General features: G+C 40.1%; 1 gene segment (V, D, J or C); it reads left to right on the forward strand.

Annotated features, from left to right (window-relative positions):
- Window positions 1-1,352: 1,352 nt before the first annotated feature.
- Window positions 1,353-16,053, forward strand: LOC102685290 (immunoglobulin heavy constant gamma 2A-like). The segment is given in 6 exon segments: window positions 1,353-1,443; window positions 6,768-7,094; window positions 8,249-8,539; window positions 9,871-10,191; window positions 13,071-13,207; window positions 14,685-16,053. Coding segments are annotated over 6 exon segments (1,161 nt in total).
- The last annotated feature ends 587 nt before the right edge of the window (window positions 16,054-16,640 follow it).

Below are 16,640 nucleotides of genomic sequence, written 5' to 3' on the forward strand. Positions count from 1 at the left end.
TTGGTGGAGCGGTTCAACCAAATGCTCGCCACCCTGGTGTCCCGGCACCAGCGGGATTGGGACCGACACCTCCCCCTTGCGCTCTGGGCGTACTGGACCGCGGTCCAGAAATCTACCGGTTGCACCCCGGCCTTGCTCATACTGGACCAGGAGATGCGAACCCCGGTGAATCTGGCCCTCTGTTCGCCACCTGGAGACGAGCTGGCACTGCCAGCCAGACCGGACTACGAGTGGGACCTGCGGCAGGGGGATGTGGCGAGTGCACAGCTTTGCCTGGACCCACCTGGCTCAGGAGAGGATCTGGCAAAAGCAGAACTACGATCTGCGCTGCAGGGGGCCTGTCTTCCAGCCCGGGGACCTAATTTGGGTATACAGCCCGCGCCGCTGCAAGGGCCTTCGCCCTAAGCTGGCGCTGTCGTGGGAGGGAGTAGCCAACCATTGATTAAGCCTGTATTGAGAAGAGGTTTTTGGTTCAGAAAGCACCGTAAACGCTTTACTGTGATTACTACGGTTACTTCGACTACTGGGGGAAAGGAACGAGTGTCACCGTGTCTTCTGGTACGTATCACCTTTTCTAATACTATTGTGATTTAATTGTTGTTGTTTTTTTCGTTTTCTGTGCTACTTATTTCAAAGTTGGTTTCCATGGGTCTATCTTCTGGGTGCAGCTGAAAATATAAAACTATGAAAGATCTAAAAGTTAACAGTCCTGGCCTATACAGTATAACAGAACCTCTTTCTTTGGTTGCTCACGGGTTCGGAGCTCGTTTCGAGTGTTAGGACCGCACAGGTCACTGCGGACGCGCTCGGGAGCTGTCCGGTTTGATTCGGGTGGAATCGGTCTCACAGCACTTAGTTTTAGAACTGAGATTCTAGCGACACACAACACCGTGACTATGACTTTTTTGACTACTGGGGAAAAGGAACCATGGTGACCGTCACCTCAGGTAATTACCGACGAAACATCTTTCTCTAACACGGTTTGAATTACGATATTTTTTTTAAACAAGAGAAAACGGTTACAGTATCCTATTTGAGACATGGAGGGAGGCAGAGTTTGTTTTTTCAGTATCAGTGTTACTATTTGTGTTATATAAGATTTATTGTATAATTGCAATTTGTTCATCTTTTTTCTTCTTGTTGTCTTGAAAGAAATCGTTTTAATTGTGTTTCTGAGTGGGATCAGAGAGCTACTCCTCAACCTTTAAATTAGACTAAAGCCGTTATAATTACGCGACCAGGTCAGAAACGTAGTTAATTTTACTACCGAGAACACAGTATCCGGATTTGTACACCAACAAATCGTGTCAAGATTTGGAAAAGCTTAATTATGACCGAGAAGTAGCTCGTAGTTATTGCTCGAAACGATGAGCGAGGTGCCGCACTGTGACTATGCTGCTTTCGACTACTGGGGGAAAGGGACCTCGGTCACCATCACCTCAGGTAAATACTCGCCGCTCTGTATTGAACTCACCCCCCCAAAAAAAGAAACCGAGTAAGTTCTTCGAATCAAAAGACTAAATTAGTGACCAGTGCCAAAGAAATACTGTGATGACAAAGGGAATGTTTCATAGCCTACAGCCGATACCTAGACGTAATTTGAACCACACGGATTTTTAATGAGGCTTCACCGTTGTGAAACAGACAAAGTGTTTGTGTAGCGTGGAAGCGTTGGAAAGGTCACAGTCACAAACGGTACGAAAAGACGTTGGAAAAGGACATCCCGGGCTTCTTATTTATTGTATTGTCTACTATTGACTAATCCCTTTCATCGCTAAAGCGTAAAAACTACAGTAGTTCACGGTAGTTCGTGTATTTCATTAAGAAACAATTAATCTGACTTAAAAAAAACATTCAGTTCTTGAGAAGAAGCAGACTCAGACGTTTTTGAACTGAGTAATTAAACAGCTGCCGCACCGTGACTACGGAGCTTACGACTACTGGGGGAAAGGCACTATGGTCACGGTAACAAACGGTAAGAAAAAATATTCATAACAATAATATTACGAGTCGCGTACTAATTGTGCGTCAGAAATTAGCGGTATCAGATGTTTTTGGCGTTAAATGGTACAACGCTGTTGAGTCTTATGTGTTTCAGGCGGATATTTTATTCACCAGAAAGTCTAAATTAAATTGCATTGTGTCGATACAGAAGGAGATGGCAGGGTTAGATTTAAACGTCTTGTTTTCTGCAGACGGCTTTAGGCAGACCTGAAGTACAGTTAAGGCGGTTTACGCACAGGTAAAGAGTAGAGTTACAGAGCTGTGCAACTGGAGAGAGTTTGATTACTGGGGGAAAGGAACCCAGGTGACTGTGACTTCAGGTAAGACATACTGTACACGTCTGTCGGATTTCAGATGTGCAATATTATTTGTAAGCCTGCGTCTTTGTGTTTCACGGCCACTCATCCCACGACACGAAACATCTAGCACTGCTAACAAAAGCTACTACTTAAGATTTCTTCAGAAAATTCAAGTTGCTATCTTTTACTGGCTCGGAATTGATATTTCTGCCACCTTTTGCTGTACGAGTACTCATGCTGATGAGTGAACTCAAACAAGTCAAAATAACAGAGGCAACGGAAAAAGGTTTTTTTTAGAATTATAAATGTAAAAAAATCATTTAAAAAGGGAAAACATTTGAATGGTCCTGAGCGTCGATATTAATGTTAACCTCCGTTTAAACAACTAACCGCTGTGCTACTACAACTACTTCGATCACTGGGGGAAAGGGACACAAGTCACCGTCAGCTCGGGTAAGAAAACAACTTGCGTTCGTTCTGAATTCTTCTTACTTTTATAATATAATTTGGCTTCGTCGTATTTCTCTGGTAAAACCAGGTCTAGCGATAGAAAAATGCTTCACGATTTGCTGAACCTGAAATTTAAAGAACAGCGTTTGCGTCCTTTATAACTATATCTCGGGTCCCATTAAAATATATATATATAAAGGCTGCTTCAATTACAGAACGACGTCCGTTACACGTATTATAGCCACCGACACAATCTCGTGTTAACTTTTTTAATTAATGGATACAATTTTTAAAATTAGAAATCACGGCTTTTCAATATTAAACTGGAAAATGGCCATGAGAATCGACGACTTTACTGTCGATGCAGAAAAAAAATGCAGAACATGATAGGCGTTGATATTTAATAACAGAAATGTATTAAATACGTTCTCAGTTAAAACTGATAAACTTCAATCATTCCCAGATACTGTCCTGGCTTTTCTTTTTAATGGGGCTATAAAATAGCAATTACATATTTAAAAAAAAACCTTTCCATGGGGCTTACGTTACATAGATAAGACTCAAGTTCTCGTTGTAATATAATAAACAGGATTTTATACTGAAAACGTTTTTGCACCGATAGTCCGGTGAACTAATTCAGTGTGACTACTATGCTTTCGACTACTGGGGGAAAGGAACTATGGTCACCGTCACATCAGGTAAGACCTCTAGTTTAAAATATACAATAACCGTGATTTTTAAGTAGATTTTGTATCCAGTCGCTCTATTTAAGCTTTAGAAGCGAGTGGAAGACAACATTAGTTAAATAATAGGCTGCTGTCCGTAACAATTGACGTTTTCGTGTTTTTTAAGTTTGAATTCTGAATTAAAACACCTGCATTTCGGTATTCGGAAAGTTTTGTCACCGCTTGGTTTAAATCGGGAGAAACTGTAGGGACTTATTGTACAGCAGAGTGTATGGACACGAGCAGTGTGACTACTTTGACTACTGGGGGAAAGGCACCATGGTCACCGTCACTTCTGGTAAGAAAAACCCGTTTATTTCCCGTCTTTACCCCGTTAGAATTTGGACGGTGGATTTTTCTGTTTGTTCGTTTTCTGTGGTCAGACTTGTCAAATCTAAGGTCGGCATAGGTTATGCTGGGTTACTGAATTTTAACTGGGCTCAATTCGAGAGGAAAGAAAGAGGGGTAAATTGCGCTTTATATTTAATACTCGATTTTTTTAAAGCTTACAATGTAATGATTTCACTGGAGCAGAAACAGGGAATTAAAAAAAAAACATGCCTTTCCATCGTGTCATACAATTAACTGCCCACGCTGCAATTTAGTATTCGAGATTGAATTGAAGATTGTGATTAGCGTTCGAGCAGATTAAAAATATTTGTAAAATGTATAAGGCAAATAGAATACTGTCTAATCATTATCTAACCTCTCTGTGGCGACCGAATGGATTTACCTTCATCAAGATCTGAAAAGATACGCATTTTTTTCGGCCTTTATTGGTGGTAGGCGACGTTGTTAATGTGATATAAGGCAGAATAGTCTATTTTTATATAGAATATACAGTAAATAAATGATAGACGAAGTACAAATGATTAGGATACGGTGGTTGTTCGGTCGGTGCCTGGGTTACCCGGGTTTTAGAATGAGCGGTCGGAGTAAATTCAGCAACGTGACAACCGCTTCGATTACTGGGGATCCGGGACAGCGGTCACCGTCACCTCCGGTAAGTACCGAGCACACTCACTGCTGAGACGCCCGGTGCGTGATTTTGGTGGAGTTTGAGCTAATGATCCAGTTTTACCTTCGTCTCTTACTCTGTGGTGCCTCAAAATAACAACCCAGGCAAGGAAACGGTCAGGAAAATACGCGGTTTCTGAATCTGCTGTATCAGAGTTGAATTAAATCTACCAGTCCTATTAGACTCGTTCCTCACTGGAAGCGAGCGGTTAGTGTTTTAATCGCGGCGGCAGAGCCGAGTCAGTCACTGTGCTACTGGGCTTTTGACTACTGGGGAAAAGGCACCATGGTCACGGTCACCTCCGGTAAGAAATCCGTTTCTTTTATTTTCCTAGCAATACATTTCGTTTCGTATTTTAGATGTAAAAATCAGAAAGCTGTTCTGCTTTCGTTAACTTAAAATCCTTCGTTTTCGTTAAAATAAATTCCCATCCGATATCATGCGCCATAAAATTAAAGGACCAGAAAAAAATAATCGGATGTAAAAATTTCAATTAAAAGGAGAACGGGCGGAACGTGAAAAATCTTAGGTCGTGGTTGCATGCAGATAGGTAGGCATGCAGTTTGTTTTACATCAACATACCTTCAGGTTTCTAGTTCAGTCTAAGTTGTATGTTACATTTCCCTCCGCTCGTATGCGACCCAGAATCTGACTATAAAGGTCTATAATCTAAACGTTTTGGGTTCAGGGTAGGTGAATTTTAAGTCACAATGCGACTGGTTTGATTACTGGGGGGGAAGGAAGATAGTGACCGTATCATCAGGTAAGAACACTTTATTTTATTATTCGTTGTTCTAGTTTATTTGCGCTTTCTTTACATGAGGAGAAAAAAAAAGATTTAATCGATTTCACTTCCAAAGCCTCCCTTTAGTGTATCTCTTTTTCAAAAAATTTAACCTGCCATGTTACTTTTCGCAAGTTAAATAAACTGTGCTGCGTTTCGGGTCTAGTAGCTTGTTTGATAAGACTAAACTGAAAAAAACATTTGTGTTAACCGTTTTCCATTCAAAGACAACCAAAACTGCATATATCCTCACCTATAAAATAAGATTTTTTTTATCTCTAAAACAAACCATCTAAAAAGTGATTGCCGTAATATTTAATTATTCGGCTTAAAATATGCAAAATAATGAGAAAGGCGAGAGGACGCTGAATGATCCGACTTTATTTCATATGACAAAAATGCACTATTTTATAAACCGCTCCACCAGAAGGTATTGATCAACTTATTAATTAACTGACGCGTTTTTCCGTGACTTGTATAGTCTGAAAGTTATTTTAATTCATATCTGACGTTTATTTTTCTGTTAAACGTAATAGGCGTTAACCGCTACAGATGCTAACGCTGTATACATTGCAAACGGTGTGTTCGTATAACTTTCTTCCGTCTTTAAATGTACGTTTCACAGTCTTGTGCTCTTCAGTTCTCTTTATTTCAGCAGCCTTAACAATTATTTTGTGAGAATTAATTTAAATGATCAAGCAATTCTAAAAACAGTTTTAGCTTATCAGGTGCAAGACGGGTTTTTGTTTTCATATAATTTTTGAAAAAGGTAAAAGTCACACCCAGAACATTAATCACACAATCGCGGAGCCCGGACGGTCTGTTAGCTGTAGCTTGTAAGAATTTTTGGTTGGTTTTGTGTTTTTCATGTCGCTCCTTTACTCGGCGTATTCCTGTGCTGTGCTATTTGTGTGATCGCGTTTAGAAACTACAGCAATGTCCTTTAACGACAGAGAGTTTGCTTGAACTTTTCGGGAGAATTAATCGTTTAAACGAAGCGTTTCTCAACAGGGCCATTTCTAGCCTAATTTATTACAGCTTGTTGAGTGTTAATTAAGTTTTTCTCCTGTGCACGTTAACTACCAACTTCCTAGTGAACTTGGTTCCTCTATTAAGTTCTTCATGTTCACTATCATGCCTTCCCGGTATGAATAATGAGGGTGATGCACTCCCACATGTAGATACTTGTCGACAAGTCCAGAAGAAGCAGCTCTGGGTGGCAAGTTGGCCCAAGAGGCCTTGATCATTCAGACAAGGTCACTAATTAGCTTTCAACACCAGAATTAACACCTATCTGGAGGAGTCAGGGCTGTGTTTAGATTGAAAGGGTGAGGTGAAACATGAACAGGAGTAGAGAAATAAAAACAGGAATGACCTCCAAGATCCTCCAGGAAACCTATCAAAACATAGGAAGGGTTTTATGTTTCTAAAATAAACTGGAACTCTGTCATGGATAGTAAGTGATTGTGTCGTGTTTCCATCTTCAGCTTCACCGACTAAGCCAACCCTGTTCCCTCTGGTGGCCTCATGCGGCTCTGGAACGAGTGGAGGTGTGGTTTCTGTGGGCTGCTTGGCCACAGGGTTCCTGCCCGATTCCCTGACCTTCAAGTGGACCGACAGTACCAACAAAGAGCTGACCCCCTTCGAGAAATACCCGTCCGTGCTCAGTGGGGGGACCTACTCCTCGACCAGCATGGTGTCCTTGTCCACCTCCGACTGGAACTCAGGAAAATCCTTCTACTGTGAGGCAAAACATCCTCAGGGTGACGTGAAGACTGATCCAATCAAGAAAATTGATCCACCCAAGATACAAGGTAATGAATGGATGGATTGATTTTTAGTCCCGATATCCAGATGAAAACTCAGTCATTGTGTTTGTCATATCCAACACCAAGTTCACCATTAAATCATGGCAGCTGCTAGCATTTATATGTGGCACTACAAATTAAAACATGAGACCCTCAGGTCCTTGTTATATTCTTGCATGGTGTTGGAATTAACAGAGCAAAGATAGTGGAGTATTTTCCAGTACTGCAAGAGGATAAGTATATAATCCCAAGTTCCATCACTGTGAAAAAGGAGAGCAGGGAAAGTGTTAAAAATGTAATCCATACTGAAAAGAGAAAAAAGGAAACAATGTTTCGGCTGTGGAGCCTTCTTCGGGTGTGAGTATGAAAAATGATGACAGTTACTACTGCAAGGTTTCTGTAAACATTGACCAGAAATAGAAAGTAGACATGTGATGTGTTAACCTCCTGAAAGATAGGTTAGACAGATTTAAAGAATCTATAAAAATAACTAACTGCATTCAAACAGAGCTTTTCATTCCAAAGGGTCTCAAAGCTCTGGCCTTCATGAGAGGGGACATACCTCACCCACCACTGGAGTGCAGTGGCCCCACTGCAACACAGATAAGAAGAAAGAGAGAAAAATTGCTTTTTCAGCTGAATTAAGGAGTACTTTAGGGAGGACAGAGAGTTCTTTCCAGAGTGGAGTTTAGCAAGAAAACCATAATCAATACCGAATACTCTTACAAACTGTCCTAGGGTCTTCAGTCTTAACCAAGTAGAGACCTCATCTGGAAGATGACACAGTACATATCTGTAAATAGCCTACTTGACATTTTTCCGCCTAGTTTCAGCTGTGTTTTTCTTGGATGATCAAATTAATCTTCAAGGTACAGATTTCATGACCTCCTGTGTGTATGTTGCCTCCTTTGCTCCTTTCTCTCACCTCTACCACCTCCCCATTTTTACCCTTGCAGCAGCTCCCCAGCTCATTCCTCGTGAAAGTGGGGAGAGTCCAGTCAGCCTCCTTCTTACAGTCAACTCATTGTTCTCTCAGCCTGGAGACTCACTTCAAATAACCTCCAATACATTTGTCCTTCTACGATAATCAGTTGGATATTACCAATCTACTGAACCCACCCTGACATCTCCCCTTTATTCTTCATTCATGGTGTTTGAAGCACCCTGTCTGCAGGTAAACCTGAAGGATGCAGACCAGAAAGAATTGTTCATTTCCAACAGAGCTGTGCTGTCCTGCGAGGTAGAAGGTGATAATCTGATAGGTGCACAGGTGTCCTGGACAGAAGGGGGAAAACCTGCCACAGGCCAGTTAAATCTTACTAAAACAAGAGCTGTCAGCAACTTAACAATTGACGCTTCGAAGTGGTACAGTGGAGAAGTGTTTGAGTGTATTGTGCAACTCAAATCTCAGCAAGATCCCATTAAAAGGCAAATTCAAGTAAACAATAGAGGTAAGTAGATTTCATGGATGCTCAAAATAATTTCTGATATTTCTCACACCACACAAAAAATTTGCTCCATGTTTGTTTGTTGGTATATGAGAAATGCACATCAGCTTCAGAGGAACCAGGAAACAATTATACATCTTCAGTAATATATGCACTAGTCCAAACTAAAGACAATAAAAACAGTGATTAACACAGTTCAAGCTATGGCAAAAAAAGGTTTTTGGTTAAGTTACTAGGTTATGTCAGAGAGTTAGAGTAAAATAACTAAACCATACAGTGTTGTGATATGCAATACATGCATTAAATATTACTTGGTCAGTATTGAACTCTAGCAAACTGGAGATTTGTATTTAGAGGCTAAGATTATTTAGTTTACTGACTCTTTTATGTAAATGCATTTACAAAATGTCAAGGTTGTATATCTCAAAATATATTTAAATTGCTATCTATGCAGTATTACAAGCAGTTCTCAAAACAATTAAGCATTTCATTCCTGATTCCAGTGGTGGCCTAGGTGAATATAGGCCATAGCTAAGATTTATGATGCATGTTTGTTTTCAGAAAGTTGAATTAGATGTTGTTTATGAGTGTACAGACATTCTGACAAGATTATTTGTCTTTCAAATTCTCTTCACTAGGTCAGTGTGATCAGGTCCCCAAAATGCAAAAAAAAAAACACAATGATGATGAAACTGGTGTTTATTTACCAGTATACCAGTTGCATAAAGATAAATGTTAGATATGTCTTATTGTACTAACATACTGGTGTTCTGGCTAAATTTCCCTCTGGAATTTAGCCAGGAAACAAAGATAAACACATCTACTCTCATGGACAGTGTCCTGGGATCTGTAATGAACAGTAATCAGACCTGGATATCAACACCCCTATTATTACAGTGTGAATAGACCCTGGCATCTTAAATTGCTGGGTTGTCTGGACCTTGGTTTAAAGGCTTATATGAAGAACAGGACCTTCTAAGCACAGTGACCCTTCTCACCACACTGGTGGAATGGCTTGAAAATTCCGGTCTAGAGGAAAGAGCACAACTTACTTGTCTAGTATCACTAGTACTAGAGCTGTACTGTTTTTTTAGAGGTGCTCTACCCCAGTCCTGAAAAGGGCCTCTCTTTGCATCTTCCATCTCATGAGATCACATGAGATGGTGATGCTGGTGTTTTCAATGAAGAATGTCATTTTAGTATGTTGTGTGTGTTCGGGGGGTGGTAGTCATGTGTGTATTTATGAGCATTCATACTCAGCGTCGCCAGCCAGTTTAAAGTTGCTAAGGTTTATATGATTAGCATTATGATTAGGTTTTGCTTTTTGTTTTCAGGCTTAAAGCAAAAACCTACCTTGTATATACTGCCCCCATCAGAGGCTGAAATACGGGAAAAAGGATCTGCCACTCTCGTGTGCCTGGTGACTGGGTTTTTTCCTGAAAATATTTATATCATGTGGGGAGAAAATGGAAACTTGAAAGAAGAAGGCATCACAAGTCGCCCTGTAAAGAACAATGGCCTGTACTCAGCCATGAGCTACCTGACCATTGCTAAAGATCAGTGGGAGAAAAATGAATATTTATGTGCAGTGAAACATCCTTCATTGGGAGATAACAAAACAGCCCCCCAGATGAAAACTATCAAGAAAGAAGATGGTAAATGCCAGTGTCCAACTTTTGTTGATGAATAACCGTCCCATCTGTCTCTGTTCCTGCTGATGCCATTCCCCAAAACAATTCCTTCTGCACGTATCTCTGTACCGTGTCTGTTTCCAGCAATTGCCCTGTGTCACGCGATCTGTTCTTATCAAGTCCCAACAAAACCACACAACTGTTAAGGAGGCGAAGACTACAGCACCAAAAACCTAATGGCACAAGAGAAACTATGCACACACACTATTTCGACTATGCACATTTCGAAAAGTAACATGTTAAGATTATCAATGATTGGAAATCAGGCTGCTAAACCAAATGGTTATCTCTATGAGCAGCAGTACAAGACTGTACTACAAAAGCCCTGATTATACATGTTTGGCGTATTTAAAATTTAAAGGCTACAACATTTAACACTTTGTTGTTGTTGTTTTTTACCATTGCTTATAAGTAGTTGCTTCCACATGTATATTTTAACTTCCATTTAATTATCGGGTTTGTTTTCAAGTAACCATTTCATATCATATATATGTATGATATATACTGTATACCTGGCATTCACAGTACATGAGTAAGAATCAATGAATACCTCTAATCCCTGTCGCTCTTTTTGTTCAAATGTATAATTCCCCCCCTTTAATCTTTGTGCTCACTGTAATTGTGTTACTGCAAGTGTGTCCCTGACGTCTGTTTGTGAATATTATGTCAGTTCATTCATTTGATGTTGTGTCTGTAATAAGTGTAAACAGATACATGGAATGGAAATCTCAGGCGAAGCAATTACCAATCTCTGCCAGTGTTTTAATACTTAATGTACTAGTTTAGATGCAAAATAAAAATGCAAATATGAATGTGAAATTCTGGGATTATATTCCACACAAACATTGCAAATTGAGAAGGAACAACAACTTTTCTAACAACAAAAAAAGTCAAACTACACAGGTCGTTGAACATGTGCTAACCGTAGCACTATGTATTTTTGACTACAAATTAAGTGAAAATCACTACCAGAAATTGGCTGAGAATACTTCAGGAATTTAGGAAACAGCCAGAAACTGTACAAGTGTACAGTATAAGAATGACTGGAGCCAAAGCTAGGTTTGATTTGCTTGTAGGCAAGAGATACCTATTTCTAATTGTAAGGAAGAGGTCAAATACTTCAAAAACAGGTTGAGGTGCTCAAGGTGCTCCACCAAATGAAAACTTGCTCTTCAAAACCTTTCACACAGCTGGTGGAACAGTGATCTACTCTCAGCTCGGCTAGCTGTTGTCCACAACCCACTGACTTGTTCTTTGTAAAGTGAAAATAGCCATTTCACAATCTAGAATACCTTCAAAAGAAGAAGATTTCCACTGCATGCTTAACATTGAATGCTGCTCACAAAGATTTGAAATACAATCCTTCTGCACAAAAATACATGTGCAATTAGCCATAGGGTGCTAATCAAAAGACAATCAACTCATATTTTAATGTACAGTATTATATTTCAAATAAGATGTAGCTTAAAAAGAATCAGCAGGAGTTCAGTTATGTCATATGAAAAATGCACCACAAATTTAAAATACACAGAAGAACGTATAACATAAATTGTATTGTTTACATTAGTGACAATTGACATTTTAATGCACATACTGTATGATTAAAATAAAACCATTTTTCATTTATTGGTAAATCACAAACCATAATTCATCTATTAGGGGTCTCGTGACTATCCAGAAATGAGGATTGTGCCAAAGAAGTTGCTAGTGTTGAAAAATAAGTTAGTTGAGCTCACAGTTGCTCCTTTTTCTTAAATCTCTCAGCCAAGCCACAAATCGTGTTGTTGAATTTATTTAATTCTTCCAATCAGCTATCCTCATAATAATATCACAGTCTAAAAAGCGCATTAGTGGGTTTAACACACAATACTAAAAAGATAAAGAGACATGAAACCAGTAATATCAAAATTTTGTGGATTAAAATATTTTAATTGCTATTACTATTCAAACATTTAATTTCAATTTATTGCTGATCAGACATTAGCAAGGCACTAAATTCATGGTGTTCTGGCAAACTGACTTGTCTGACAGCACTGCACCTTTATAGAAGTAATTTCATATTAAAAGTCAGCCCCCATTATCCTTGTGCATGTGTAACTGTTTGTGCTGTGCTTCCTTTTGTGTATACTAAATTCAGCTAATTTCTTCTTCCATGGTCACAAAAATGAGCTTTTAACTGATGCTTTTTGTCTATCTGCATTAAATATGTTAGCTCTGATAATAAAAGCTTGCATGTCGATGATTGTGCAGATATTAGTTGATGCTTTGCTCTTTATGATAAAAAAAATGGTTTAGGATATTTATGATATCAATTTTTTTAGCTTTTATTTGGAATTACATGTTTCAGTATACGGGCTTCACAGTTTTCAATTCAAGACCTGAGGTGCTATCTGTGTGGGGTTTGTATGTTCACCTCTAGCTCATGTTGGTTTCCTCTGGGTGCTCCGTTTTCCTCCAGTTTGGACTCCAGACTCAGTCCCAAGTCATAATGGTTGTTTGGCTTCTGGGACAATTGTCCTTAGTGTGAGGGTGTCTGTGTTTGGGAGTGTGCCCTGTGATGGACATTGTTTTTTATTTTTTATTTAATTTAGGTTTTTTGCTAATTGCTTGCTGGGATAGCCTTTGGCCCCTCTGTGGCCCTGAATTAGAAGTAGTGGTTAGAAAATAGATGGATGTTTTAGCAAACCTTCTTTGTGATATCTAACGCATTTTATCTGGACAATTTGGGCCACGCTTGTGTAATGAAACTCAATTCTTATTTTGGGGGGAGAGAACTTAACTTCTGAGTCCAACTGATTTAATATGAGTGGGTAATATAAGTTTCCTTTCCTTGCCTTCCTCAGTGCATGGTCTGTGGTTTCTGGACTGCGGAGACGCCAATCCTGATGACAGCGAGGGTAGCGCATGGACAACAGCCTTGTGGTTCATCTTCCTCTTCCTCTTCAACTTCCTGTACAGCGCCATCCTCACCATGTCCAAGGTATCGTACTGGCTACCGCTACATGCCAGCAGCCATATCACCCTGCAGCTCCCAGCTGGCAGCCCCACTGGAGCTCAGCAGGTGGGAGCCTGGTCAGTACCTGGATGGGAGACTCCTGGGAAAGCTCAGGTTGCTGCTGGAAGAGGTGTTAGTGCGGCCAGCAGGGGGCGCTCACCCTGCGGTCTGTGTGGGTCCTAATGCTGCAGTATAGTGACAGGGACACTATACTGTAAAAAGGCGCTGTCCTTAGGATGAGATGTAAAACCGAGGTCCTGACTGTCTGTGGTCAGTAAAAATCCCAGGGTGTCTCTCGAAAAGAGTAGGGGTGTAACCCAGGTGTCCTGGCCAAATTTCCCATTGACCTTTACCAGTCATGACCTCCTAATAATCCCCATCTATGAACTGGTTTCATCACTCTGCTCTCCTCCCCACTGAGAGCTGGTGTGTGGGGAGAGTACTGGAGCATCATCCAGGTGGGGCTGCACACTGGTGGTGGTGGAGGGGATCCCCATTACCTGTAAAGAGCTTTGAGTGGAGTGTCCAGAAAAGCACTATATAAGTGTAAGCAATTATTATTATTACATTCCTCCCTTCTTTAATGCCTTCTTCTGCTGCCAGTTACCTTGCTAAATCTGTTGTTTGTTATATCACGCATATCCTTTCCTATATGCCACATTCTCCATGTTCTGCTAAAATATATACTGTACTATACTATGTAGACACATCTATCCATTTTCTAACCGCAGGGTCGCTGGGGAAAAGGAGCCTATCCCAGCAAGCAATGGGCACAAGGCAGAATACACCCTTGACAGGACGCCAGTCCATTACAGGGCACACACAGACACAGACACAAACATTCATACCTGGGCCAGTCTTCCCAGAAGCCAATTAACCTACCAGCATGTCTTTGGACTGTGGGAGGAAACTGGAGAAAACCCACGTGAACATGGGAAAAACATAAAAACTCCACACAGATAGCACCCTGGGATTGAAACATAGGGCCCTAGTGCTGTGAGGCAGCAATGTTAACCTCTGCGCTACTATGCTGACCATATTGACACATCAATACTCAAGACTATAGTGAGAGTGTTTAATTGTGTTGTGGAGCATATGGGATACTGGGATCTCCTAGCTTATCTATACAGCTCTGTATCGGTTAGAAAAACTGCCTCAGGGTCACTTAGAATACTGCAAGACCTGACTTTGTAAAAACAACAGGAATCGGTGAGCTCCTCACAAGGGTGTTAAGAGAAGACACAATCAGCCTCAAAGAACAGGGCAAATATCCACTGAGCCTCAAATAAACCAACCAGTGACAGACTACATGAGGCTGGCATGTATAAAATGAGTCAGAACATTTAGCAGTTGGTCTGTTCCGCGGCAGCCACCCAATGCTGCACTGCCTTGTGCATTGAAATGAAAACAACCTTGAAAGCAAAACGAACTCATTTCCGCCCGTGATCTCTTCTTGTTACAGGTGAAGTAAGACTCCCTCCTCTCTGGATTCCCCTGGCACTGGCATTTATGAGTCACCTGATCTGCAGGAGCTAAAACGCATATTTTCTCAACCAGCACTGCTGACATAATACGTCTGTTGCATTATTTTTATGCCATGGGTAGGGTTTTATTTATAGGTGCTTCAAGAATCCTTTAAAAGGAAGCAATTAACTGACAGATAACAATGACAAGCCAGTCACACAAAGCTGTATCTAATCACCTAATGGAAATTAAGTCTTTATAGCAAAGAGAAACACCTCGGTGTGCATTTTTCTCAAGCATCTCTACTCCAGCTCATCTCCAACTTGCAGCTGCCCCTGGGCTCACTCAAGGCCGGGAGCCTACCCATTAACCAAGAGGGTTAAGCCAAACCTATTCCACCAATTGTATTCCAAACAGGCACAAAGCATTCAGTCACTGGATGTCATTGTCCCGAGAGGAATGCTTTTATCAGTGAATGGGTAAAACATTTCCTATGTATTCATCTTTTCAGGAGAATAGCTTTTCAAAAGCACCCCATTGGCTATTAAATTAGATTAAACAAATTTAGAAGCACAGCATCTGAAACTGTCACACGTATACAGATGAGGAGAAGGCAGTAGATACTGGAGTGCTGTGGATGTGCATCACTGGAGTACCCCCAGCGTATTTCAGCAAAACGCTTCTGTTGGAAATCCCATCAGTATTCTGGACTTGCGTAAACTGGAAGCGCTATTTGTTTGATTTCATTTAGCTGGAGAATTCTTTGCAATTCTATAAAATTCAGACATGGGATGTGAAGGACTTGTATCAGATCTTTATTAACTCCTTAGGGACAACACAAAATGTAAATAAATACATCATACCTGCCTGTCTAGAAATGTAAGTCCACACCCTGCAGATATATCAGATTTTGGACAGTGTGGTTTCCAGCTGTGAGATCAGAAAGAGAGCTTGATTGGTCCTAAAAATAACCACGAAGTAACTGTTAATTGTGTAAACTGTGAACAAATATTTTTTCTGACAAGGCGGAAATTGCAGGAGACTGATATATGCAAACATCTTCTACCAGAGCTGACTCATCTGCGGGGAATTTTGCATGTGGGCAGGAACTCCAAATTCGAAACATTAATGTCTTCTTATTAAATATTCTTACAGCCTCCACTTCTAGTCCTTGAAGCATAAAGCAAAACTGAAGCTGATTTTTTTAAAGGATTTGTACTAACTTTGAATTGTCTAATAGAATGGTTAGACTTTGTGTTTTCTGTAAGTGACAGCTGCATGTCTGTTTACATTGTTTTAAATTGTTGTATCTGTGTCATGTGCAAAGTACATTTTATTTTCAAGATAAAATACAAACTTCGAAATGACTGGCGTTGTCTTGATTTTATATTTTTTTATTTTTAATTATCGCGAAAATCGTTTACGAAGCCTTCTCTTTCAAAATCCCCATTCTCGTCATCGCACTTTTGTGAAAGGTGTTCAACGAGAAATTTGTGATCAGACGTTTTTATTTACTCAAAAAAGGTTCCTAAATCGGGAGATTTGAACATGCGGCGTTTCAACGGTTTTAAAAGCCATCCACCTTCTTTTTACCTACACGAGGAAACATATCTTATTGTCTTTTTCATGCTGTCTAATATAGATTTATATTAGCTTATATTAGCTTTGTGGCGTGTCATATCAGAACTATCACTTTGTGTCATTCAAAACATAAAAAAGAGTGCATTGTACTTCTCAAGAGAGGTTCTACAAAATGAGAAATATATACAACCTACTTTTTTATCTGACCTCAGAAGAAAATGCATTTTAATTGAATATAGAAGCTTCGAATGGCCAACCACATTATACAGTAGGTTAGAGGTGATTACCAGATTAAATTATTCTTGATTGTGTTTCTTAAGAAATTAACTCATTAACATTTACCTCCAAGCAGCAGCAATATTCTTTGTTATTC

This window comes from Lepisosteus oculatus, chromosome 4 (genome assembly GCF_040954835.1).
Source record: "Lepisosteus oculatus isolate fLepOcu1 chromosome 4, fLepOcu1.hap2, whole genome shotgun sequence".
NCBI lineage: Eukaryota > Metazoa > Chordata > Actinopteri > Semionotiformes > Lepisosteidae > Lepisosteus > Lepisosteus oculatus.